Consider the following 26,694-nt stretch of genomic DNA (forward strand, 5'->3'; position numbering starts at 1 on the left):
GGACCCCAGTTTGAGAATCACTGAACTGATTCATCTCAAACAAGCTGATGTCCCACCACCTTCCGCCTGTGGAGCAACATTACAGGCAGGAAGGTAACCGGGTTCCTGCAGTTCACAGCTCATTCTACCCAGTAAGTTCCTCTCTACAATTGAGCTTCTATTTGTTTCTTCTCTCCCCCTCCTTCTTTCCCCCAGCCCTACAAAGGTCCTCGCTGATCTTTCAGTTCCCAGTTCCCATACAGGGTTTATACCCGGAATGTTAACCTGGCTTCTCTCTCCACCTGTGACTGAGACCCACACCCATCAGTTTACAGCTGGCAGGAGGCAGGGAGACGGTGTGAAATTATGGGATGGATCTGTTAGTGACCTTGAATCCCGCAGATTCTCAGCGGTGCCCAGTTTTTCCCGTCGTCATTCGGTCCCGGACTGAAGATGGGAAAGATTCTCCCAGTGAAAGTGTGGGTGAAAGTGTGGAGATGGGACATGTTGTCCGCATTGTAAAATGACACCTGTCCACCCTCATAGTCCAAGAAAACCCCGATCTTCCGGGGATTCACACTCGGGGTGAGGGGGGTTTCAGAGGGGGAGGTGGCGGCTAAATAACCTCTTCCGGGATCCAGCCTCACAAACCAGAATCCGGACTCGGGTCTTGGGGAGATTCCCCCTTTCCTGTTCACAGACTCTCGGGCCACTCCGAGCCCCCACCGAGTCTTCTCCCCCACCTCCACCTCCCAGTAATGTCTCCCTGATGTGAATCCCTCTGATCCCAGGACACAGACCCCGGGATCAAACCTCTCCGGGGTGTCAGGGAGCGGCTGCCGTTTGTCTCCGTGTCTCACACTGGTCCGGTCCTCAGACAGGATGAGCCGGGGATTCGCTGTGTTCAGATCCAGAGTCAGAGAGGCTGGAGCTGGGGGAAAGTTCAAATAACACAGTCAATGATTTAGAGAGAGGGGCTGGGGAGGGGGAGAGAGTGTGAGGAAGGAGCCCGGAGGGGGAGATGGGGGGAGGAAGTGGGAGAGAGAGCAGAGGGGGAGGTGGAGAGAGAGAGAGGGAGAGAGAGAGAGGGAGAGGGAGAGAGAGAGGGAGAGAGGGAGTGCAGGGAGGCAGGGAGAGTGTGATGGTGTGAGAGGGAGAACGAGATGGAGAGGTAGAGAGTGCAGGGCGGCAGGGAGAGTTTTAAGGCGTGAGAGAGAGAACGAGCAAGAACTGGAGGGTGAACGCAAATCGGGCAGAGTGAAAAAGAGAGAAGGGGAGGGCTTACAAAGGTGGGAGAGAGAATGTGAAGGTCTCAGAGAGAGTGGGAGACTGCTGAGAATGTGAACGAAAGCAGAACGGGGAGGGGCGAAAGTGCAGAAGAGGAAAGGGAGAGCGTGGGAGGAGGGGAGGGCGTGGGAGCGGTATAGCGGAATGATGAGGAAAGGGGGAAGGAGTGGAACGAGAGAGAGTGTCTGGGTCGGTGGATGAGAGGGCGAAATGGGCATGACAGGGACAATGGGTGGGGAATGGAGGTAGAGGGCGGGAGGGACTGATATTAGATCGAGCAGGAGCATTGTTGAGAGGGTGAGTGCATGGCAGGAAGAGGGAGAGTGTGTGTGGAAGGGGAGAGAGAAAGATTGTGGGAAGGGCAGAGGTAATAATGAGAGCAGAAGTTAAAGAGGAAAAGAGAAAAGGAGAGTGGGAGGTGAGTGAGAGAGTGTGGGGACAAGGGGAGTGAGAAAGTGTGGGCGGAGAGAAGGATGGGGGAGAAGAGGGAGAGCGTAAGGAAGGGAGAGCATGAGTGACAGGGTGTGGAAAGAGATAGTGACGCAGGGAGAGAGAGAGTATGAGAGAGGGAAGAGAGATTGTGAGGAGAGCGGGAAGGGGAAAGATAAGGTTTGGGAGAAAAGGGGGAGGAAACATCCGGCTGGAGAGAAAGAGAGCTGGAGAGAGTAGGTGGGGAGTGATACTTCTGCGAAACAGGTATGAAAATGTCACCACACAGATTGTATACAATCTGATCCTGTAAGGTACCAAAGAAAATTAAATTACAAGAACGCTATGATTAGGAGCAGGGGTAGGCCATTCGGTCCCTCAAGCCTGCTCGACCATTCGACGAGATAATGGCTGATCTGATTGGATATATTCAATGACCCAGCCTCCGCTGCTTACCGGGGAAGAGAATTCCAAACACTTACCGCCCTCTGACAGAAAACAAATTCTCCTCATCTCAGTCTTAAATGGGAGACTCCTAATTTTAAAACTGCCCCCTAGTTCCAGATGCCTCTCCAAGGTAAATGTCCTCTTGGCATCCACCTTGTCAAATCCCCTCAGCGTCTTACACGTTTCAGTAAGATCACCTCTCATCCTTCTAAACGCCAATGAGTAAAGGCCAAACCTGTTCAACCTTTTATCATAAGATAATCCATTCATCCCAAGAATCAGTCGAGCGAATCTTCTCTGAACTGCGTCTTATGTAACTATCTCATTTCTTAAGTAAGGATATCAAAATGGTACACAGACTTCAGATGCAGTCTCACTAAGACCCTGTACAGCTGTAGCAACAATTGCATAGTTTAATACTCGATTCCTCTTGCAATAAACATGAACATTCCATTTACCTTCCTAATCACTTGCTGTACCTGCAAAGTAATTTTTGTGATTCATGTACCAGATTGTCCAGATCCCTCTCTACTGTAGAGTTTAGCTGTCTCCCTTGGTACATTGCGAGGCCAGACCCCAAAATGTGTTACAGTCCCAGGCAAGACCCTCAAATTTGGTTATCATCTGATTAGTGACCATTAACTTTTTTATGTTAGTCGACCAAATTTGAAATCCCATTTGCTTGCTAAGAGGATAAATCCATAAGATTCCATGTTTTGAAACAAACAGAAGAATTTTACTCACCAAGAGTCAACAATGCAAACAGATAATATTATCTCTTATATTCTAACATAAAGAATTAACATGAGGTAAACATTAATTAACAGGAAAACTGCGGTCGAACACACCACAAACCACATGTTTAATGACAGACACGAGCAAGGCAAATCACATGAACTTGCTCATAATCTGCCCAAATGTCAATTATCACCATTAAAACCCCCCCCCCGGAATAATGGAGGATCAAAGGACAAATATCAACAAGGAACTGCAACAAATATTATTAGTTAAAAAGAAAGTATGAGAGAAATTAATGGGACTTAAAGTAGATAAATCCCCTGGACCTGATGATCTACATCCCAGAATGTTGAATGAGGTGGCTGTAGAGAAAGTCGGTGCATTGGTGGTCATCTTTCAAAATTTGAGACACTTTTGAATTGTTCCTGCAGATTAGAAGGTGGCAAATGTAACCCCACTATTTATGAAACGAGGAAGAGAGAAAACAGGGAATTACAGACCTGTTAGCCTAACATCAGTCATAGGGGCTATGCAAGAGCCTAAAATAAAGGATGTGATAACGGGACGCTTAGAAATAATGGGAAGCTTGGGCAAAACCAACATGGACTTGATGAAAGGGAAATCACGTTTAACAAATCCCTGTTGGAGTTTTTGGAGGATATAACTAGGAGAATAGGGAAGGGGTAACTGGAGGATGTCGTTTATTCAGATTTTCAGAAAGCTTTTGATAAGGTCCCACAACAGAGGTGTGCAAACAAAATCAGAGCAAATGCAATTTGGTGGAATGTACTGGCATGGATTGAGAACTGGTTTATGGGCAGGAAATAAAGATTAGGAATAAATGGGTCATTTCCAGGTGAACAGGCTGTGACTAGTGTGGTAGCGCAAGGATAGGTGCTTGGGCCCCAGATATTCACAATCCACATCAATGATTTGGATGTTGGGATTAAATGTAATATTTCCAAGTTTGCAGATGGAAGTGTCAGTTGTGAGCAGGATGCAGAGATGATTGAAGGAGATTTGGAGAGGCTCAGTGAGTGGACAAAAATGTGGCAGATGGAATTCAAGGTGGAGAAATGTGAGGATATCCACTTCTGTGGGCAAACCGAAATGTAGGGTATTTCTTAAATGGAGAGAGGCTGGGAAATGTTAAGCATAAAAGGGAATTATGTGTCCAAGTTCATGAGTCACTGAAAGCCGGTACAGCAAGGAATTTAGAAGGCAAATGCTATGTTGGCCTTTATTGCAAGATGATTTGGTTACAGGAATAAAGGTGTCTTACTACAATTATATATAGCCTTGGTGAGACTGCATCTGGACTAATATGTGCAGCTTTGGTCTCCGAACATGAGGAAAGGTATATTTGCCATAGACTGAGTGTAATGACGGTTCACAAATAAATTCCTGGAATGGAGGGATTGTCCTGAAGATGCAGAAAATATGTTTTTTTTTCAGGGGCCAAATCATACACAGACAATCACAGCCTTACATGAAAGCTAAAAACTTGTACAAAGAGCTCAGCTGTAAATTTGCAATTAGGAAATGGGAGACACACATGGGCAGGGACTCAGGATGACTCGATCAAGACATGGGGAAGGCCATTTAACACCGTCTGATAGCCTCGAACCACACCCAGTCAGCCCCCGTAAACCTTTTGTCTAGAACAAACGCACATTCTTTGTTGTCTCCCAAAAGGACAATGCCCAGTCTCTGCACTACAATTACTGTACAAGAACTCAATGATCAGATTATTGTGCTGTGGCCTTTGTCTAACTAGCACCATTAAGTTGTAACTGGTAGTAAAAAATATATTAACTGTGCTCATTTGAACATCGGTGGAGAAGTGCCTGGATTGCCCAGCGTTAGCTGCCCACATGTGTAATAAAGGAACCACTTGAATATTGATTGCATCTGGACTCCGAGTGTTGAAATTTTGTACCAGAGTATTCCTCGGACCTTTCAGTCCTGTGAGGAAAGATTAAATAGACGGGACCTTTGCTCTCTGGAGTTTAGAAAAAGGAATGGTGATCTCATTCAAACATACAAAATTCTGACATGACTTGACAGAATAAATGCAGCAAGGATGTTTCCCTGGTTGCGGTGGTGGTGCGGTCGAGAACTAGGGGACACAGTTTCAGATTAAGGTGCAGGTCATTTAAGACCAAGATAAGGAGGAATTTCTTCACTCAGAGGGTGATGAATCTTTGGAAGTTTCTGTCCCAGACAGTTGTGGAGGCTCAGTTATTGAGTATGCGCAAGACTGAGATGGATAGTTTTCTACATATTAAAAACATCAATGGATACGGGGATAGTGCAGGAAAATGATGTTGAAGTAGATCAGCAGCCATGATTTCATTGAATGCCAGAGTGGGCTGGAAGGGCTGCACGATCTACTCCTGCCAAGACTAAATCTACTCCAGTATCTTGAAAGGGTTAAACAATTTTAGTTAGAATTGCCTGTTAGTAACAATAAAATATAAGCAGAAAAGCAGAACGGGAGAATAGCAGATGTGTTTCAGACAGAAGAAGAAAGGAGATGGGCAAGGCAGTAGAACAAAGAACAAGGCCAGGGAGTGAGTGGCTGTTGAAGTCAGGAGGCACAGACTCCTGCACAGTCAGCAAGAGATGGTGGTCTTGCGAGGATGAGAACAATGTTGAGTATCTGTACACACGGGAAATAAGTGACAAAATCCGAAGGCCTCTTTAAGCATGTGATTGTAAATTGACAAGATTAGATTACGAGTCTGTGACTAATTGTGTATAGAAAATTTCGCTGTAATCTGCACAGCTCGGTCTAGGACTGCCCAACGCTATCTCTCCCTACGTATGCTTGAATCACTAATGAAAGATCGTGGCCTGTACCTGAGTCTCCTGGTAGTTTGTAGGGCAAACTACAACCTGCTGACAGCAGTTCCACTCCAGCATCTCAACACAGGCACGGTCCCAGCACCTCAGCTGAGCTGCTGCGCCAACTGCTGCGCCCAACTTTTTAAACTCAATACAAGTGAACACAAATGGTTGTTCACTGACCTTTGAATTCACCTGTTAACCTGTGATCTCCCAGCAGGGTTCAGCCCCCTTGCCCTGAGACAGGATCTGAATGTATCAACCCTTGGGACATTCTGAACCTTAAATGTTACAATCTCCAGACAACACAAAGGTTATTCCCACAGGTGTGAACTTACAATCGCTCCACACCGAAAATACACGTCAGAACTCTAACGATATAGTTTTAATCATCCTCTCTATTAAAATAATACATTGCCTTGGTATTCTTCCTGCCAAGTGGACAAGTTCATGAATTTGGACATTATAATCCAACCACTAAGTTAACTATCAATTAATCTATCTAAATCCTTTTGTAGACTCTTCATGAGCTCTTAACAAGTTAAATTCCTAATATCTTTGTGTCCTGAACAAATTTAACTACCAGACATTCGGTCCCTTCATCCAAGTCATTGATATAGATTGTAAATAGTTGAGTTCCCAGCGCTCATCCCTGTGTCACTCCACTAGTTACAGCTCAGCAACCCAAACACAGGAGCGGGATTGGGAGAGAGAGAGAGAAAAAACGTGTGAATATAGAGAGGGGAGAGGGAGGGGGAGGAGAGGGAGGGGGAGGGGAGGGAGAAAGGGTGATGACGGAGTGAGAGATTGAGAGGGGTGGGGGTGTGGTCAGTGAGTGGACAGAGTGGAGCCAGAGTTAGCTGGAGGGAACAGTGACAATGCTGGAAGGGGCGCGCTGAGATGGTGGAAGGGGGAGGGGAGAGAGGTTGGTAGGTGGAGCGGAGAGAGAGCAAGGGAAAGGAAGGGGAGAAAGAAAGCTGGAGGGAAAGGAGGGGGAATTGCGAGGGACAGTGTGCGGGACGGGGAGGACAGGGAGAGTATGGGACCGAGATGAGGGAGGCAGTGAGGAATGGGGAGGGAAGACAAACTGTAGGGAAGTGAGTGAGAGAGGGGTGGACTTGGAGTGGAGCATGTGTAGGAATGGGCGGAGGGAGAGAACAGAGGGCACGGAAAGCGAGGTGGAGGGGAGCAGGGGACCAGGAATTTGAGATGAGAGAGAGAAAGAAGGTGAGGAAGGAGGGTTGTGAGGAAAATGTGCAGTGGGGGGGAGGCAGAGGGTGCATGGGAGCAAGAAAGCGAGGAAGAGAGGACTGGGGGGGAAGAGGGAGTGGGTGGTGAGTATAGAGAGTGGGGGAGGGGAGAGAGCAGAGATGCGGGAGGAGCAAGTGCAGATTTGGGTGGGTGATATTGGGGAGACAGTGGGTGGTGAGCGTAGAGTGTGAAGTGGCCAGGCAGCAGTGGGAGGGGTGTGGGCATTGTGTCATACAGTGTGGCCAGGAGCATTGAGGAGCTGAGAAAAACACTGCTTCCTCCCCCATCTCCATATTGTAAACAGGAAAATAAATGTGCTCAGCTTTTCACTGCCGCACACATCCATGTCCAGGAAACCCAAGGCTCAGGGCTCGAGTCTCAGGACATCCCAATTTTTGGACAGTGTCCTAAAACAGCACCAACATTAGCAGATGGATGTTGCCTAACACCTGTTTTTGGGACTGCCCTAGCCCCTTAAAAACATCCCAGCCCAATTATGAGTTGGACTAGATAACGGAATCTTATAGCGCAGAAGGAGACCATTCAGCCCATCGTACTTGTGCAGGCTGTCCAATTTAATCTTCTAGTCCAGCTTTTTGTCCGGAACCCTGCATATTAGTCCATTTAAGAACATCTTCAATTCATTTTTGAAAGTTCCTGTGGAATCCACATTTTCAGACAATGAATTGCAGATCATGAACATAGTCTGTGAGATTTCATTTTTGCTCATTACCCCTCTAATTCTTTTGGTGATTATTTTAAATCATAGCCTTTAGTTACAGACACACTTACCAGAGTAAACAGATTCTCCTGACCTGCTCAATAAAACCCTCATAATTCAAATTCCTGCATTAAATCTCCCTTTAAACTTCTCTGTTATAGGGAGAGCATTGCCAGCTTATCCAACTACCCTGTAAACTGAAGTCCCTCATCAGTGCTATTGTGCTGTTAAGTCTCCCCTATACCCTCTCCAATGACTTGACATCCTTCCTAAAGTGTGGTGTCCAGAAATGCAGTAATTACTCCTCCAGAGGCCTATTTGAAGTGCTCATTGGTGTAAACACTGCAGCTGAAACTGCTCCTTTCTACACCTGTGCACTTGCACATGAGGGACAAGTTCACTATCCTGATTTCCTAATCCAGAAGGCGATCAAGAGTCACCAACAGATGCTCCAAGGTGACAAGGAGACACAGGGGGAGGGGGTGAAATTTGTTATGGAAGGCTGTGTGACACGGACAACACTGAAGTAGCAGCTCGGAACACATTCCACTCAATATCTGTTTCCATAAACTCAAATGGAGATTGATATTGAGCCCGATGTAAACTGAGTTACTGATTTACTGTCTGATTTTCACATATTGCGTTACCATCCAAACAAGGATTACTCTTTCTGAAACTCTTATTGAACTGTTTAAAAATAAATACAGTTTTAACTAAACAGGGGCACACACAGACATTTCAGGACATGTCATTGAGGTGGTGGCTCACCAACAGACACTCCGTCTACAGCAACTTTCATAGACAATGGCCTCTCTGGATATGTGTGAATAGCTTTCTTCATGCCTTATCAAGATACAGATATTACATCCATAGCTGCCATACACCTGGAGATATCCCCTGCTGAGAGCAGGAAAAGGCCACATGCAGGTGGAGGGGCTGATAAGGCATGAAAAACAATTGGATGACTCGAATCAAGGTATTAACTTATATATCAAGGGACCAGGGTCATAAAGGTATATAAAGCCACAGCCACAAGGACAGTGTTGCTGCAGCCAGGAAAGCGTGACGTGGTCAGTCACAGGAAGTCACTCAGCAGACTGACCACGTGGGAATGGGCTCCGACAAGTGGATCTCACTGAACAACTGGGGTTGGAAGTGTATATTATTGCATGGTGGGTTAATAAAGGTTTTGCGGGGTTGTTTAGGTTGGGGCTGTACTCATCAGATCTCAGGGTTGGGAGGGCATGTGGAGGTGGATCAGAATAATGCCCAGTGGAACGATGGGAGGTTCAAGGGTGACAGAGGGGAGTGGAAGGTTGATATTTGGAGGGTGAATGTGATGGGGTTAGTTGGTGGGTGGCAGGGGGGAGGGTAGAAGTTGGCGGATGAAGTTTGGAAGGTGACGCACACCATTTTTTCAAATCTGACGTTGACCGTGCAGTTAATCAGTAAGTAAGATGCCTCGAAGTGGGAGGAAGGGGGGTGGTGGTGGAGGGTATTAAAGGAACTATCTCGGCGATTGCCGGGCAGGATCCTCAGGGATAAGGGATACCCCCAGCAAAAATGGCTAATGATGCCAGTTCACCATCCGCAGAGTACTGCTGAGGAGTTACAATGATGGCTATACCCACACAGGTCCCTGACTGAGTAGGTGATTGAGCACCTAAAGATGACGTTCAGATGTTTGGATGGCTCAGGCAGTGCTTTCCCATACTGAGAATGTCTCAGATAATCATTGTCTGCTGCACCCTGCACAGCCTCGTGTTACAAAAGGGGGACATGTTGCCTGAGCGAGACACAGGGAAGCAAGATGTCTGCTCCAATGAGAAGGACAATGAAAGGATGGGAGGGCCAGGATGTGGCCGAACCACATGCAGAGGCTATAGCTGGAATATGATGTGGTAGACAGGCTCATACCAATCTGATAGTTACCAGAATCAATTTGTTGAACTTTTTGGTTTACTATCCTTTGCAGAGTGGAAGGCCCCAGCACCTTCTTGTTTACTGACCATAGGTTTCTCAAATGTACCTTTATTTTTGACAGCAGAATTAAATTGCAGTAGTGACATCTTCCCTCCTGTTGGTTTGAGCCTTGCATGTGCCCAACTATAATAAAATGCAGAACCCTGGCGCCAAATGCGCTTATTAGGATCTGCACCATCTCCTGCAACCTCAGGCACCTGTAAGCAGAATTGCGATTTCAGCAATGCACTGACAAAGTCCTGAACACAACACATTGGAAGGAATGTCAAATCTAAACTTTCCAGAGATGCACTATCCTGATTGGGCATTCTGAATACACTTGTGTGTCACTGACTGAAAGCTGATGCACTGATCCCAAGTGAAGCCTTAGAAGGGTCCATTATTAAAGAAGTTCAAGGCGGGGGTGACTTTCAACCCCATCAGCATTGGATTCCCTCCAAGCCCTTGTGGCCGCAGCTCATTGTGGAGAAGCTGGCAAATAGATCCTGGGATCTACATAGCCGCCTCCGGCATTGCCTTTCACCCATTTGTAGATAAGAGCACCGCCTGTGATACACCTGTGGCCAGGCCAATGGCCGCCATCTTGACTTCCGTGAGGCCGGCTCTTGCTAACCCTGACACTTGCTCTCAAAGGGGAGCCGACCTAGCAGAGAGCTCTTTCAAGCTGAACCAGCTGTGGAGCATCAACATGAGAACATTTGGCCCCTATAAATCGCTGCTCCATGCACATTGATGAGAGATTATCATGTTCCTGCACCCCCTGGTCACCACTCACACATCATAATCGCATATCCCTGGACATCTTTATCACACCAATAAGATTAGAGGTTACTCTGTAGTCCACTCACTGAGTTCCTCACCTGCACTATGCTTTGCTGAGGTGCAAGGCCCCTGACCCTCCAGTCACAGAGAATCCTACAAGTCTCAGTCTCAGATGGGCCTTAGCTTTAGTGGAAGACCGTGATCAGTCATTGTGGCACCCAAAACCAAGGTAAACTTTTTCCTGCATGGACCCTGCATAAGACAGTTAGAGCTGCTGATCCTTCTCATGGATCTCCTCACTGCCCTCAGCACAGGTCCAATCTACACTCCCTCTCCTCATGCTCTAAACAAGCAACGATCCTTCAATGATGTCCATTGCACTTTGGTTAGACACATTGCAGCATGATATCATCGCTATAACAGAAACTTGGCTTATGGAGGGGCAAAAATTGCAGATTACCATCCCTTGATATAGTGTTTTCAGGCCCGGTAGAGAGTGGAATAAAAAAGGTGGGGGTGCAGCATTATCGGTTCAAGAATCAATGACGGCTGAAAGGAGGGATGACATCCAAAATGAAGCATCAAATGAGGCCCGATGGGTGGAGTTCAGAAATAAAAAAGGGGCAGGCACACTACTAGGAGTGTACTCAGGCCCCCAAATAGTGGAAGGGGGCAAATATGTAGGCAAATTTCTGAGTGCAAAAACAATAGGACGGCAATATTTGGAGACTTTAGCTACCCTAATATGAATTGGGATGTGAATAGTGTGAAGGGCACAGAGGGCACAAAATTCTTGACCTGCAGTCAAGAGAACTTTCTTAGCCAGCACATAACTAGCCCAACAAGAGCGGGCACAATTCTAGATTTAGTCTTCGGAAAAGAACCTGGGCAAGTGGATGAAGTAGCAGTGGGTGACCATTTTGGAGATACTGACCATAAGACAGTTAGATTTAACACTATTATGGCAAAGGACAAATAGAAAGCAGGAATTAAAGTTCTAAATTGGGGGAGACAAATTTTACAAAGTTGAGAGGTTAACTGGCGAAAGTGGACCGGATAGAGTTATTAGAGGAGAAAATGTTGTCAAATCAGTGGGAATTATTCATAGGCAAGGTTCTACGGGCACAGTGTAGACATGTCCACATAAAAAAAAGGGTAATACTGACAAATCAAAGCCGCCTGGTTTCGCAGAAGCAGAAAGGTCAAGATAAACAAAAAAAGAAGGCTCATGGCAGTCACAAAAAGTCTAATAGTGTAGCAAGTCTAGAGGAGTATAGAAAGTACAGGGGTGAAGTAAATATGTAAATTACGAAAGCAAAGTGAGGATTTGCAAAAATATTGGCAGGTAAAATCATATAAAACCCTAAGGTGTTTTGCCAGTACATTAAGAGCAAAATAATAACTAAAGGAAGGGTAGGGCCTATCAGAGATGTACATGGTAACCTGTGCATTGATACTGAGGATGTGGGCAGGGTTCTCAATGCATATTTTGTCTCAGTCATCACTAAAGATAGGGATGATGCAGACATTCTAGTTCAAGAGGAGGAGTGTGAAATATTAGCTAAAATAAGTATAGTGAGAGAGGAAGCAAGAGGAAGCCAGGGAGGAAATAACGGATACCCTGAGGATTATTCTCCAATCCTCACTAGAGACAGGTGATGTACCAGATGATTGGAGGTCTGCAAACATTGTACCATTATTTAAAAAGGTTGTGAGGGATTGGCCAGAAAATGATAGGCTGGTCAGCCTGACTTCAGTTGTGAGCAACTTATTAGAATCAATTCTGAGAGGCAGGATAAAGTGTCACTTAGAAAGGCATTGATTGATCAGGAATAGCCAGCATGGTTTTGGAGAGGAAGATCATGTCTTACTAACGTAATCGAAATTTTTGAGGAACCAACAAGAAGGATGGATGAGGATAGTGGAGCAAATGTTGTCTACATGGATTTTAGTGAGGCATTTGACAAGGTCCTACATGACAGACTGGTCAGGAAAGTGAGATGACATGGGGCACAGGGAAGGTGGCGAGTTGGATCCAAAATTGGCTCAGCAACAGGAAACAAAATGTCATGGTCTATAGATATTTTTGCAAATGGATAATGGTTTCCAGTGGTGTTTGACAGGGCTCAGTGTTGGAGCCCTTGCTGCTTGTTGCATATATTAATGATTTGGATGTAAATGTGGGAGGTATGATTAAGAAATTTGCCGATGACACGAACATTTTCCATGCAGTTGGAAGTGTAGAGGGTAGCTGTTATCTCCAGAATGATATCAATGGTTTTGTTGAGAGGGAAAATTGAATTCAATCCGGATAAGTGTGAGTAATGCATTTGGGGTGGGGTTGAGGAAGTGAGAGACGTTGGTGTGCATACGCATGTCCTGGAAGGTGGCAGTACAGGTGGGTACAGTGGTCAAGAAAGCATATGGAATGCTTTTCTTTAATGGACGAGGTAATGAAGTCCAAGGCAGGGACGTTGTGATGGAACTGTATCAGATGCTGGTTACCACAGGGCACAGATTTACAGTGATTGGTAAAAGGATTAGAGGGGAAATGAGGAAAATATTTTTCACCCAGAGGGTGATGGGCATCTGGAAGTCTTGGCCTTGTTGGTGATTTAAGCTGAAATGCTCAAATCATTTGAAAGGTACCTGCATCTGCACCTGAACTGTTGTAACCTGCACAGCTACGTATCAGGAGCTGGAAATTGGGATTAAAATGAGCGGCTAGATTCTTTGTTCTTTGGCTGGCGCAGGCATAATGGGCTGAATGGCCTCTTATTGCACTGTAACTTTTCTATCATTCTATTATTGCAAACCTTTTATGTGAGGCCTACTGCCACCCTTCATAATGGAGATAAAGTAGACGAGCAGGCCACCAAAATCTCCATGTGCGATCTGACAAAGGATTTAGGCAAATGCACAAACATCTCTTTAATCTTACACCCAAATCCCTCTTCCAGTGCAGCCTCTGGTTTTCTACTGTTAAGAAGGGAGCATAGAGCTTCAGTCTCTTAGCCTTGAAACGGCATCCGTGCCACACTCGTAGCAGATTTAACTCTGATTGAGTACTTGTGGTAACCACCACATCTCACATCAGGGCAACAGCTGCAGGAGAAACAATGACCTAGATGATCCATCTTGGTCTCCTTCCAACGTCGCCAATGTCACAGAGGCCAGTATTCATCTGATGCAACTGAATCCACATGATCACAAGTAAGGGATGAACTCACTGGAAACAGCAAAGGCAATGGGCACTAACAACATCCCAGCTGTAGAACTGAAGATTTTAACTCCAAAATTAGAGACACCCATAGCCAAGTTGTTCCAGTCGAATTACAACACAGGCATCTGACCGACAATGTGCGAAATTGCCCAAGTACATGCTGTCCACAAAAAGCAGGACAAATACAATGCGGACAATCACAGATCCAACAGTCTACTCTCAATCTTCAGGCAAGTGGTAGAATGTGATGTTGACAATGACATCAAATGGCACTTACACAGCAATAAAATGCTTATACTCCTCTGTTTGTGTTCTACCAGAGCCAGCTGAAATCGAATCAGTTCGATAAAAATGAAATAAAGATGGGCAGGTGATGTGTTGCAGTTGCAGCAGGTGGGGACCAGACGCTACCCGTCTGATTCACGGCAACCACATCTGCAGTAAGTGTCTGCAGCTTGAGGAACCTCAGCTCTGAGCTGATCCACTGGAATCCGTGATTTGGACAGTGCAATGCATTGGAGAGGAGTAAAGTTACCAACACATTTTGTTCCAGGAGGCAGTGACACCCTTAGGTATTTCCAATTTGTTTAGTGGTCAGGGAAAGGGAAGAAAGTCAGGTAAGAAAGCCCAGCTCTTACAATTGTCCAACAGATTCAAATGTGTTTCAATTCATGGGGCCCTGGCAGCAACGTTGGTGAAAAAGGGAGTGAAAATATTAGAATGGCCTTCACTTGAACCACGCTGGAACCAGTATCCTGGCAAATTGTAAAATACGGCTGTGGAGAGGACTTTAACCTAAAGAGTGGGGGAGGGGGAGGAAGTGTTCATGTGCGGTGAGATTTTGAACATTGAAGAAAAAGGACAAGTCAACGGTGCACCTTATGTGGACGAGAGCATGAATGCAGGGAGGATGAGCAAACTGACTATGGCACAGTGGTGCAGGAAGCTATCCAAATGCAAAAATGAATGTCATTGTAGAAGGGGACAGGTTAGTTAGGGGGATATAAACTCTTCACTTCAGGCAAGTGCAAGCATTCCAAGGGCTGTGTTGCGTGTCCTGTGCCAGAGTCAAAGTAATCCTCTCAGGGCTGGCAAGGATCTTGGAGTGGGAGGAAAAGCATCCAGTTCTTATAGTCCCCGTGGATACCCATATTGATAGGACTAAGAAAGAGGTTCTACTGAGAGAGTATGTGCAGTTAGGCACTAAATTCAAAGGTAATAATCTCTGCCTGAGGCATCCGCTGATTGGCATGGAGTGAATACGATCAGAGAATTGAATGTGTGGCTCAAAGATTGGTGTTGGAAAAATGTGTTTCAATTCATGGGGCCCTGGCAGCAACGCTGGGGAAAAACGGAGCGAAACTATTAGAATGGCCTTCACTTGAACCACGCTGGAACCAGTGTCCTGGCAAATTGTAAAATACGGCTGTGGAGAGGACTTTAACCTAAAGAGTGGGGGAGGGGGAGGAAGTGTTCATGTGCGGTGAGATTTTGAACATTGAAGAAAAAGGACAAGTCAATAGTGTAGGATAGCATTGCAGGTGATGATAAACAGAGTGTAACAGGAAGTGATAGAGCTTACAAACATAAGAGTATACCAGCCAACAAGGCCAGGGTAGGGAAAAATTGCCCAAAGACCAAAATAACAGCTCCTTATCAGAATGCACACAGAATTTGTATCAAGATGGATGAATTGATAGCACAAATGGAAATAAATTATTTTATGATGGCCTTTACAGAGATATGGTTGCAGAGTGTCCACAGCTGGGACCTGAATATTCAAGGGTATGTGGCATTTTGGAAGGACAGGGGGAAAGGAAAAGGAGATCGGGTAGCTCTGTTACTAAGGAACGTGATCAGTACAGTTGTGAGAAAGTATTTTGTTTTCGAGGATCAAAAGGTTGTAACAATTTGGGTGGAGATAAGAAACACCAAGGGAAAGAAATCATTAATGGGAGTGGTTTAAATGCCTCCTGAAAGTAGCTAAGCTGTTGGACAGAGTGTAAATATAAAAATAATGGGAGCTTGTAAGAAGGATACTGCAATAACTGTAGGCGGTTGTAATCTTCATACCGTTTGGCTGAATCAAATTGGAAAAGGTGACTGAGGATGAGTTCGTAGATTGTATTTGGGACAGATTCTTTGAACAATATGCTCCTGAACCATCCAGGGAACAGGCTGTTTTACACCTGGTAATATCTACCAAGAAAGGATTAATAAATGACCTCATGGTGAAACATCCTCTAGTTAAGAGAGATCACAATAAGATAGAATTTCACATTCAGTTTTAGGATTGGCAATTTATGTCTGAAACTCATGCCTTAAACTTAAATGCAGGCAATTACAAGGGTTTGAAGACCGTGTTGGCTAAAATGGGCAGGGCAAATAGATTAAAGGCAAGTTGGTAGAGAAGCAGTGGCAGACATTTAAGGGGATATTTCATAACTCTCAACAAAAATACATTTGATTGAGAAAGAAAGGCTCAACGAACAGAGTTCGCCATCTGTGGCTGACTTAGGAAGGTAATGGTGGCATCAAATTGTGATAAAAGATGTACAATGCCGCAATGATTAGTGGTAGGCCAGAAAATTTGGAAAATTTTAGAAACCAGCAAAGATTGACTAAAAAATCGAGGGAGAAATTGGAGTATGAGAGGAAACTCGCAAGAAACCTAAAGACAGACAGTAAAAGCTTCTACACATACATAAAAAAAGAGTTGCGATAGTAAGTGTGGGCCCCTTAGAGGGTGAGACTGGGGAATCGATAGTGGAAAAACAGGAAATGGCAGAGACATCGAACAAGTATTCTTCATAGTAGAAGGCACAAGAAGCATACCAAGAATAATAGAGGAACAAAGGCAAAAAGGAGAGAGGAATTTAAAACAATCAAGATCACCAGAGAAAAAGTAGGAGGAAAATAATGGGACTAAAGGCTGACAAGAAATTTTGACCTGATGACTTGCATAGTTGGGTTTGTGAGGCAGTGACTGCAGAGATAATTGATTCACTGTTTGCAAACTTCCAAAATTCTCTCGTCTCTGGGAAGGTCACAATGGACTGGCAAGCCATGAATGTAACACCACTGTTCAAGAAAGGAGGGAGACAGAAATCAGTGAACTATAGGCTAGTTAATCTAATATCTGTCATTGGGAAAATGCAGGAAACCATTATTTCAAAGGTAGTAGCAGGACATTTAGAAATCATTACATAATCAGGCAGAGTCAACATAGTTTTGTTAAAGGGAAATCATGTTTGACAAATTTATTAGAGCTCTTTGATGATGTAACAAGCAGGATGGATAATGGGGAACCAGCAGATGTAGTGTATTTTGATTTCCAAATGGCATTAGATAAAGTATCAATAAAGGTTTACTGCAGAAGATAAGTGTTAGGGGTGATACAATGGCATCGATAGAGGATTGGATAATGAGCAGGTACAGAGATTCAGGATAAATGGGTCATTTTCAGTTTGGCAAACTGTAACTGGTGGAGTGCACCTAGGATCAGTGCTTGGGCCTCAACTAATTACAGTTTATAGACAGGACATATTAAAAAGACTGACTATATTGCAGCCAAATTTGCTGATGATGCAATAGGATGCTAGTTGTGAGGAGGGATTAAAATTGTCTGCAAAGGAATATGGAAAGGTGAAGTAAGTGGGAAAAATTGGCAGCTGGAGTATAATGTGGGAAATTATTAGGTAGTCCACTTTGTCAGTAAGAATTAAAAAATAGAATAATATTTAAATGGAGAGAAGTTGCAGAATGCTGGAGTATAGGGGTATCTTATATATTAATTACAAAGGTGAGCACAAGAACAGAAGTATTAGGAGCAGGAGTAGGCCATTTGGGGCCCGCGAGCCTGCTCCACCATTCAATAAGATTGTGGTTGATCTGATTGCGGCATCAGCTTCGCTTCCTTCTACCTCCCCATGCAGGTACAGAAAGTAATTAGGAAGCCAATGGAATGTTGGCCTTAATTGAAAGGGAGATGGAGTATAATAGTGGGGAACTCTTGATATAGCTGTACAGGTCATTGCTGAGAGTAACAGTACAGTTTGGGTGTCGGATAACTCAGCTGGCTGGACGGCTGGTTTGTGATGCAGAGTGATGCAACAGTACAATCCCTGTACTGGCTGAGGTCATCCATGAAGGCCCTGCCTTCTCAACGTCACCCCACACCTGAGGTGTGGTGACCCTCAGGTTAAACTCACCACCAGTCATCTCTCACTAATGAGAGTGCAACCGATGATCCTCTGGGACTATGGCAGCTTTAACTTCACAGTTTTCGTTTCCTTACTAAAGGGAGTTCTTTTATGTCTGAGAAGCAGCTCAGGGAATGTTCGCTAGGCTGATTCCTGGGATGAAGGAGTTGTCTGATGAGGAAAGGTTGAACAGTTTAGGCATTTACTCTTGAATTTAGAAAAATTAGAGGTGATCTTATTGAAACATAGATGATTCTGAGGGAGCTTGATAGTGTAACTAGTGGGAAGATGATTCCTCTTGTGGGGATATCTAAAAGCAGTGGATATAGTTTATAAATTAGGGCTCTGTCTCCCTTTTAAGACAGAGATGAGAAGGAATTTCTTCGCTTTGAGGGATTTTAGCCTTTGGAATTCTGTTCCACAGACAGCAATGGAGAAGAGGCTGTTGTTTATACTCAGGGCAGAATTAGGCAGATTTTTGATCAACAATGGAGTTAAGGGCTATAGGGAACAGGAAAAAAGGGCAGTAAAATGCACAGTTAGATGAGCCATGATCTTCTCGAATGGCAGAACAGGTCTAATGGGCCAAATGGCCTCCTGCTGCTCCTATTTCTTATGATCTTATGATGATCATACTACCACAACCCCTCACTGGAGGAACGTTGAATTTCCTGTTTTCCCCACACCCTTGGAACTTTGGAGCCCATTTATTTCCTTCACAACTGGAATTATAGTTAGGAAAATTAATTTAAATTTTTTACCAGGGTTAATGGAATTGATCATTTCCCTCCAAGCTGTGTACTGTAAAGGTCCTTTGAACTTTCCGATAGACAGGGCCGCAGCGTCTGCAACTGAGAGTTTCTTAATGTCATCACTAATCCTGTAAATATTAAAGAATTGATGGTGTAAATTCATCCCAATTGAACATTTTCAACATGATTTAAATGGTGAAGCTACCCCAACATTCATATATTTCAGCATTTTTCATATTAGAACAAATGTGATTGAAAGTGAAATTTCTCTCTATAACTGAGCAAAAGGTAACTTGGAAATGCAAGGGCAGAGTATGGAAACACTGATGTCCTGCAAAAGGCCAACAGCATGATAACAAATTAGTTACCAGTATATCACAGATCACAGGAGAAGATAAACATTTAGCCTGTTCACTTGCTGTATTCCAAACAAAGCTTGTAGAATAAAAGCAAAGACTGAAAACATCAACCCCACTCTCCGAGACACCAGCCCTCCTCTACTTCTGGCCAATTGAATATCCCTGATTTTAATCGCTCCACCATTGGCAGCAGGACCGTCAGCTGCCGAGGTCCTGAGCTCTGAAATTCAATCCCTAAACTTTCCTGCCTCTCTAATTCTCTTTCTTCCTTTAAAACGTTTTAAAATGTACCTCATCTTTGGTATTAATACCTCCTTGTGGTTTGGTGCCAATATTGCTTTATATCTTAAAACACGTTTCTGCTGTTGTGTTGATTTTTTTTCAATCATTCATGAGGTGTGTGCTTCACTGGCTAGCCCAGCATTTATTGCCCATCCCTAACTGCCCCTGCAGAAGGTCGTCGTGAATTGCCTTCTTGAACCCCTGCAGTCCAAGTGGTCCAGATACACCCACAGTGCTGTAAGGGAGGGCGATCCAGGAATTTGACCCAGCGACAGTGAAGGAACGATGATAGAGTTCCAAGTCAGGATGGTGAGTGGCTTGCAGGGGAGCTTCCAAGTAGTGGTGCTTCCACACATCTTCTGCCCGTGTCCTTCTAGGGGGTAGCAGTCATGGATTCGGAAGGTGTTGTTTAAGGAGGAATGGTGAGTTCCTGCACTGCATCGTGTAGATGGTACACACTGCTGCCACTGTTCGTTGGTGGTGGAGAGAGTTAATGATTGTGGATGGGGTGTCAGTCAAGTGGGCTGCATTGTCCTGGATGATGTCAAACTTTTTGAATGTTATCAGAGCCGCACTCATCCAGGCAAGTGGAAAGTATTCATCATGCTCCTGACATGTGGATTGTAGGTGATGGGCAGGCTGAGTTACTCATCGCAGGATTCCTAGCCCCTGACTTGTGCTTGTAGCCATTGCATTTATATAGCTAGTCCAGTTCAGTTTGTGCTTAATGGTTCAATGGTAACCCTCAGGATGTTGACAGTGGGGGATTCAGTAATGGTAATAGCAAGGGATGGAATATTAAGGGGCGATGGCTAGATTCTCTTATGCTGGTGATGGCCATTGCCTGGCACTTGTGTGGGGAAAATGTTACTTGCCAGTTGTCAGCCCAAGCCTGGATATTGTTCAGGACTTGCTGCATTTGGACATGGAGTGCTTCAGTATCTGCGGAGTCAAAAATGGCGCTGAACATCGTTCAATCATCAGAGAACATCCCCACTTCTGACTTTATGATGGAAGGAAGGTCAATAATGAAGCTGTTGAAGATGGTTGGGCATAAGGCAATGCCCTGAGGAACTCCTGCAGTGATGTCCTGGAACTGAGATAATTGACCTCCAACAACCACAACCATCTTCTTTTGTAACAGTTATGACTCCAACCAGTGGAGAGTTTTCCTCCGATTACTATTGACTCCAGTTTTGCTAGGGTTCCTTGATGCCAAACTCCGTCAAATGATGTAATGTTCAGTCACTCTCACCTCACCTCTGGAGTTCAGCTCTACTGTCCATGCTTGAACCAAGATTGTAATGAGGTCAGGAGCTGAGTAACCCTGGCAGAACCCAAACTGAGCGTCAGTGAGAAGGTTATTGCTAAGTTAGTGCTTCTTGTTAGCACTTTTGAAGACCCTTCGTCACTTCACTGATGATCGAGAGTAGACTGACAGGGCAGTACTTGGCCAGGTTAGATTTGTCCCTCTTTTTGTTTACATGATATAAGTGGGAAAATTTCCACATTGCCAGGTAGATGCCAGTGTTGTAGTTGTACTGGAACAGCTTGGCTAGGGGTGCGATAAGTCCTGGAGCACAAGTCTTTAGTACTTTTGCCAGAATATTGTCAAGCCCCATAGCCTTTGCAGTATCCAGTGCCTTCAGCCATTTCTTGATATCACGTGGAGTGAATCAAATTGGCTGAAGGCAGGCATCTGTGATGCTGCGGACTTCTGGAGAAGGGCGAGATGGGTCATCCACTGGGTACATATGGCTGAAATACTTCAGCCTTAATCTTTTGCACTGATGTGCTGGGCTCCCCATCAATGAGGGTGGGGGTATTTGTGGACCCTTCTCCTTACATTTGTTGATTAATTGGCCACCACCATGCAACACTGGATGCGGCAGTACTGCACAGCTTTGATTTGATCCGTTGGTTGTGGGATCGCTTATCTCTGTCTATTCATTGCTGCTTACGCTGTTTGACATGCAAGGAGCTCTGAGTTGTAGCTTCACCAGGTTGACACCTCCTTTTTAGGCATGCTTGGTGCTGCTCCTGGCATGCCCTCCTGCACTCTTCATTGAACCAGGGTTAATTTCCTGGCTTGGTGATAATAGTCGAGTGCAGGATATGCCAAACCATGAGGTCACAGAGTGTGGCTGAGTACAAATCTGCTGCTGCTAATGGCCAACAGGGCCTCATGGACGCTCAGTTTTGAATGAGGGTATCCTCAATGTGAAGGCAGGAGTTCATCTCCACAAGGACTGTGCAGTGGTTACTCATACTGCTGCAGTCATAAACAGATGCATGTGCGGTAGGCAGATTGATGAGGAAGAGATCAAGTATGTTTTTACCCTCTTGCTGGTTCCCTCACCACCTGCCACATACCCAGTCTAGCAGCTATGTCCTTTGGGACAGAACCAGCTCGGCCAGTAGTGGCGATTTTTAAAAATTCATTCATGAGATGTGGGCATTGCTGGCTAGGCCAGCATTTACTGCCCATCCCTAACTGCCCTTAGAACCTTAGAATGTTGGTGGTGAGTTGCCTTCTTGTACTGCTGCAGCACATATGGTGTAGGTACACGCACAGTGCTGTTATGGAGGGAGTTGCATTAACGAGTCACTCTTGGTGATGGTCATTGAAGTGCCCCATCCAATCTATATTCTGCACCCTTGCAACTCTCAGTGCTTCCTCCAAGTGGCGTTCAACATGGAGGAGTACTGATTCATCAGCTGATGAGTGGGTGAGAGCGGTGGGGGGGGTGTGTGGTTGGCAAATGGTGTGGGAACGTGGTCATCATCAGTATGTTTCCTTGCCCATATTTTACCCGAAGCCATGAAACTCCAATGGGTCCTGAGTCGATGTTAAGTATTCCCAGGGCAACTCCCTCCAAACTTTACACCACAGTGCCGCCACCTCTGCTGGGTCTGTCTTGTCGGTGTTAAGGATGCAGGTCAAGGTTCTATACTGGAATCAAAACAAAACCCATTCCCACTTTAACATGTGACTGTTTCGGTTTGGTCAGGAGCCTTGCAGGGACATGGATGGTCGACACCATGGAAACATGGACGGTGTGGCTCTCTCAGGGTCAGTCGGAAGGTCACAGCCGCACGAACAGCAGTCTGCAGCCTGCAAGTGAGTACTTCAGGACTGCATGGCATCTTGTAATTTAATACAATCATGTAGACCAGTTATATGAAATCTAATTTAATATCTGCAATAAAGCATGTCATCACAATAAAAGACTAGTACTTAAACCATAAGCAGAGTTATTGTCGCCCTTTAATGTTGCGATGGTAACTAGAAAAGAAATTCATAACAAAGCCTTTCTGAGTTATTTTATCAACTTGTGCAGAGTTTCAGCAGAAAACATGTCCTACCTTCTCTCCCGACAAGCTTCCTCCTGAAATAAATGAATAACGAACAGTGAGGACCACAGTAACAGATTTAGAAACATAGAAAGTTTACGGCACAGAAAGAGGCCACTCGGCCCATCGTGTCTGCGCCAGATGAAAAACAAGTCACCCAGCCTCATCGCACTTTGCATCATTTGGTCCACAGGCCTGCAGGTTACAGCACTTGATGTTACTATCCAGACAGCTTTTAAATGAGTTGAGGGTTTCTGCCTCTACTACCCTTACAGGCAGCGAGTTCCAGATCCCACAACCATCTGGGTGTAAACGTTTTTTTCCATAAGACCATTAGACCATAAGACATAGGAGCAGAAATTAGGCCATTCGGCCCATCGGGTCTGCTCCGCCATTCAATTATGGCTGATAAGTTTCTCAACCCCATTCTCCCGCCTTCTCCCCGTAACCTTTGATCCCCTTACCAATCGAGAACCTATCTATCTACGTCTTAAATACACTCAATGACCTGGACTCCACAGCCTTCTGTGAATGAATTCCATAGATTCACCACTCTCTGGCTAAAGAAGTTTCTCCTCATCTCTGTTCTAAAAGGTCTTCCCTTTACTCTGAGGCTGTGCCCTCGGGTGCTAGTCTCTCCTACTAATGGAAACATCTTCCCCACGTCCACTCCATCCAGGCCTTTCAGTATTCTGTAAGTTTCAATTAAATCCCCCCTCATACTTCTAAACTCCATCGAGTATAGACCCAGAGTCATCAAACGTTCCTCATATGTTAAGCCTTCCATTCCTGGGATCGTTCTCGTGAACCTCCTCTGGATCCTCTCCAGGGCAAGAACATCCTTCCTGAGGTACGGGGCCCAAAATTGCCCACAATATTCTAAATGTGTTCTGACCAGAGCCTTATAAAGCCTCAGCAGCACATCCCAGCTTTTATATTTAGTTCTCTCGAAATAAATGCCAACATTGCATTTGCCTTCCTAAATACCGACTCAACCTGCAAGTTAACCTTAAGAGAATCCTGGACTCGGACTCCCAAGTCCCTTGCACTCCAGATTTCTGAATTCTCTCCCCATTTGGAAAATAGTCTATGCCTCTATTTTTCCTACCAAAGTGCATGACCTCACACTTGCCCACATTGTATTCCATCTGCCACTTCTTTGCCCATTCCCCTAACCTGTCCAAATCCTTCTGCAGCCTACCCGCCTCCTCAATACTACCTGTCCCTCCACCTATCTTTGTATCATCTGCAAACTGAGCCAGAATGCCCTCAGTTCCTTCATCTAGATCATTAATGTATAAAGTGAAAAGTTGTGACCCCAACACTGACACCTGCGGAACTCCACTCGTCACCGGCTGCCATCCTGAGAATGACCTCCTTATCCACACTCTCTGCCTCCTGCCAGACAGCCAATCTTCAATCCATGCTAGTGCCTTGCCTCTAACACCATGCACTCTTATCTTACTGAGCAGCCTCCTGCGCGGCACCTTGTCAAAGGCCTTCTGGAAGTCCAAGTAGATAACATCCATTGGCTCTCCTTTGTCTATCCTACTTGTTACCTCCTCAAAGAATTCTAACAGATTTGTCAGGCATGACCTCCCTTGATGAAACCATGCTGACTTTGCCCTATTTTACCATGCACTTCCAAGTATTCTGAAATCTCATCCTTAATAATGGACTCTAAAATCTTACCAACGACCGAGTTCAGGTTAATCGGCCTGTAATTTCCTGTCTTTTGCCTCACTCCCTTCTTAAACAGGGGGGTTCCATTAGCGATTTTCCTGTCCTCTGGGACCCTCCCTGACTCGAGAGATTCCTGAAAGACCACCACTAAATCCTCCACTATCTCTTCAGCTATCTCCTTCAGAACTCTGGAGTGTAATCCATCTGGTCCAGGTGATTTATCCACCTTCAGATCTTTCACCTTTTCCTCATCTTCCCTCTCATTTTTCTATGCACTTTAAATCTGTGCCCCCTCGTCACTGACCTCTCTGGTAAGTAAATAGGCCCTTCCCCACCCACTCTATCAGGCCCCTCACAATTCTGTATGTCTCAGATCTCCCCTCAGCCTCCTCTGTCCCAGGGTGAACAGCCCCAGTCTTTCCAATCTTTCCTCATAGCTGCAATTTTCTAGTCCTGGTAACATCCTTGTAAATCTCCTCTGCACTCTCTCTAATTCAATTACACCGTTTCTGTCATGAGGTAATCAGATCTGCACACATTTCAGGAGTACATAAGCAGGGCGGCTGGTGAAATGAGCAGACTCAGAGCATATTAGATTTAAGACGGAAGTGTAAAGTGATGCATTTTGGTAGGAAGGTTGTGGAGAGTAAAGTAAACTGGAACTCAACATCAGTCCCGCTCACAGACACAGTGACTGTCACACACCGTTCCAGACACATTCACAACATGAACTGGAACTGGGTTACAATGGGCGGTCCAGGAGAAAATTAAACTCGGCAACACGGAAATAATCACAAAGCAAGTGTGGGGATCAAGAAAAATCATTCTCTGGAGGTTACAGGTATTCCCGGGAATCTGCAGACAATGTGGAAGTCGATTATTTCGGGGAGACCGCAAAACTGCCACGAAACAGACAGAAATTTGTTTAACTCAGTTTTTATTTATTCGGTAAATTCAATATTTATTCCACAGTTATCAGTTATTTTGTGACTGTGTGAAGTTTCACGAAACTGACCCGCAATATATTCCCTCACCTTTAAAAATATCAACTCGTCCTTTTGCTCCATCTGTTTCTGCAACTTTGAGAGCTTCTCCTCAATAGAATTTAAATTCTCCTCAATCGCTCGAAGGTTTTTCTCCATTCTTTCGAGAATCCTCTCCTCTTCTTCCCTGAGATCTCTGAGTAGTCGCTGCTCTTTCTCAGTGAGAATCTGATGCATTTTAGTGAACTCGGATGTGATGTGGGTCTGCAGACTGCTCGACTGTTCCTACCAAATGAAATGTGAAACATAATTAATGTCCCGCGATAAAGGGAGCAAAACTGACCGAGATCCCAGAAAACCAGAACAGGGAGACCTTACCCTGACTTCGGAAATCTTCCGCTTCTGTTTCTGTTCCGTTTCTCGAACCGCCGATTTCTTCTGTGTGAGAGAATCTAAGGAAGATTTCAGCTGACCCTGGGATTGGGAGAGAAAATCACAGAATTGAAGTGTTAGACCATGAAAATGTGATAAAACTATCAACTTAGAAAATATTTTCCCCTTTTACCTTGTAGATTTCAACAGCTTCTTTAATCGGCAGGAAGTTGTGAGATTTGTGTTCCCGCGAATCTCTACAAATCACACAGATCAATTTCTTGTCAGTTTCACAAAACAGCTTCAGTTCCTCCTGATGTTCCTCACAGTGAAGTTTACTTTCCTTCTCTTTCGGATCCAGCTTTAATTTTCGAGTTTTCTCGGCCAGATTCGCTAAGGCCCGATTTGCCCTGAGGTTTCTTTCCGGAAACTGCTCTCTACATTCCGGGCAGGAGTTTTTCTCCTTCTTTTCCCAACACTGGGTGATACAGGAGCGGCAGAAGTTGTGTCCACAACCCAGTATTACGGGATCAGTGAAGAATTCAAGACAAATGGGACAAATTGCCTCCTCGGTCAAACTCTGGACCTGTTCTCTGAAAGCCATGTTCAGATTCAGCACTTCCTGATTCAAACCACTTTCAGTTTCGATGTTGCTGCCGCACACCCTCAGTTCAGCATTTTCCCTATAAAGTTCACTGCGATCCTCAGGGAATTATTATTCCATCGTGGTCTATGTCCTTGCGACTTTCACACAGGACAGTAAAAATAACACGCGCAGTCTAAAGGGGGAAAAGGAGAATTGAAGCACGGAGGGAAATAATTGAAACCTGTCGAGGACGGGTTGGGCTCCAATGGATAGTTGACAGTGGAGAGAGAAAGAGAGAGAGAGGGGAGTGGGGGGGGGGGGGGGGGGAGGGAGAGAGGAGGAGGAGATCGGCGGGAACGAGATTCCAATGCACTTTTCTCCAGTGTGAACTCGCTGCCGATAACAATCCCTCTGGTGAAACAAGGTGTGAGATCCTGATCCTTAAAATGCGTTC

General features: G+C 45.1%; 1 protein-coding gene across 1 annotated transcript; it reads right to left on the reverse strand.

Annotated features, from left to right (window-relative positions):
* LOC144695727 (zinc-binding protein A33-like) lies at window positions 1–26,258 on the reverse strand. The gene is made up of 7 exons (XM_078566685.1): window positions 25,848–26,258; window positions 25,661–25,756; window positions 25,334–25,567; window positions 22,629–22,651; window positions 20,173–20,175; window positions 18,631–18,749; window positions 1–910 (listed from the first exon to the last, which is right to left on the reverse strand). Exons 1-7 carry the CDS (start codon window positions 26,256–26,258, stop codon window positions 360–362), a joined length of 1,437 nt encoding a protein of 478 aa, XP_078422811.1. The 3' UTR covers window positions 1–359.
* Between the last annotated feature and the right edge of the window lie 436 nt (window positions 26,259–26,694).

Source organism: Cetorhinus maximus, chromosome 21, assembly GCF_964194155.1.
Source record: "Cetorhinus maximus chromosome 21, sCetMax3.hap1.1, whole genome shotgun sequence".
Classification (NCBI taxonomy): Eukaryota; Metazoa; Chordata; class Chondrichthyes; order Lamniformes; family Cetorhinidae; genus Cetorhinus; species Cetorhinus maximus.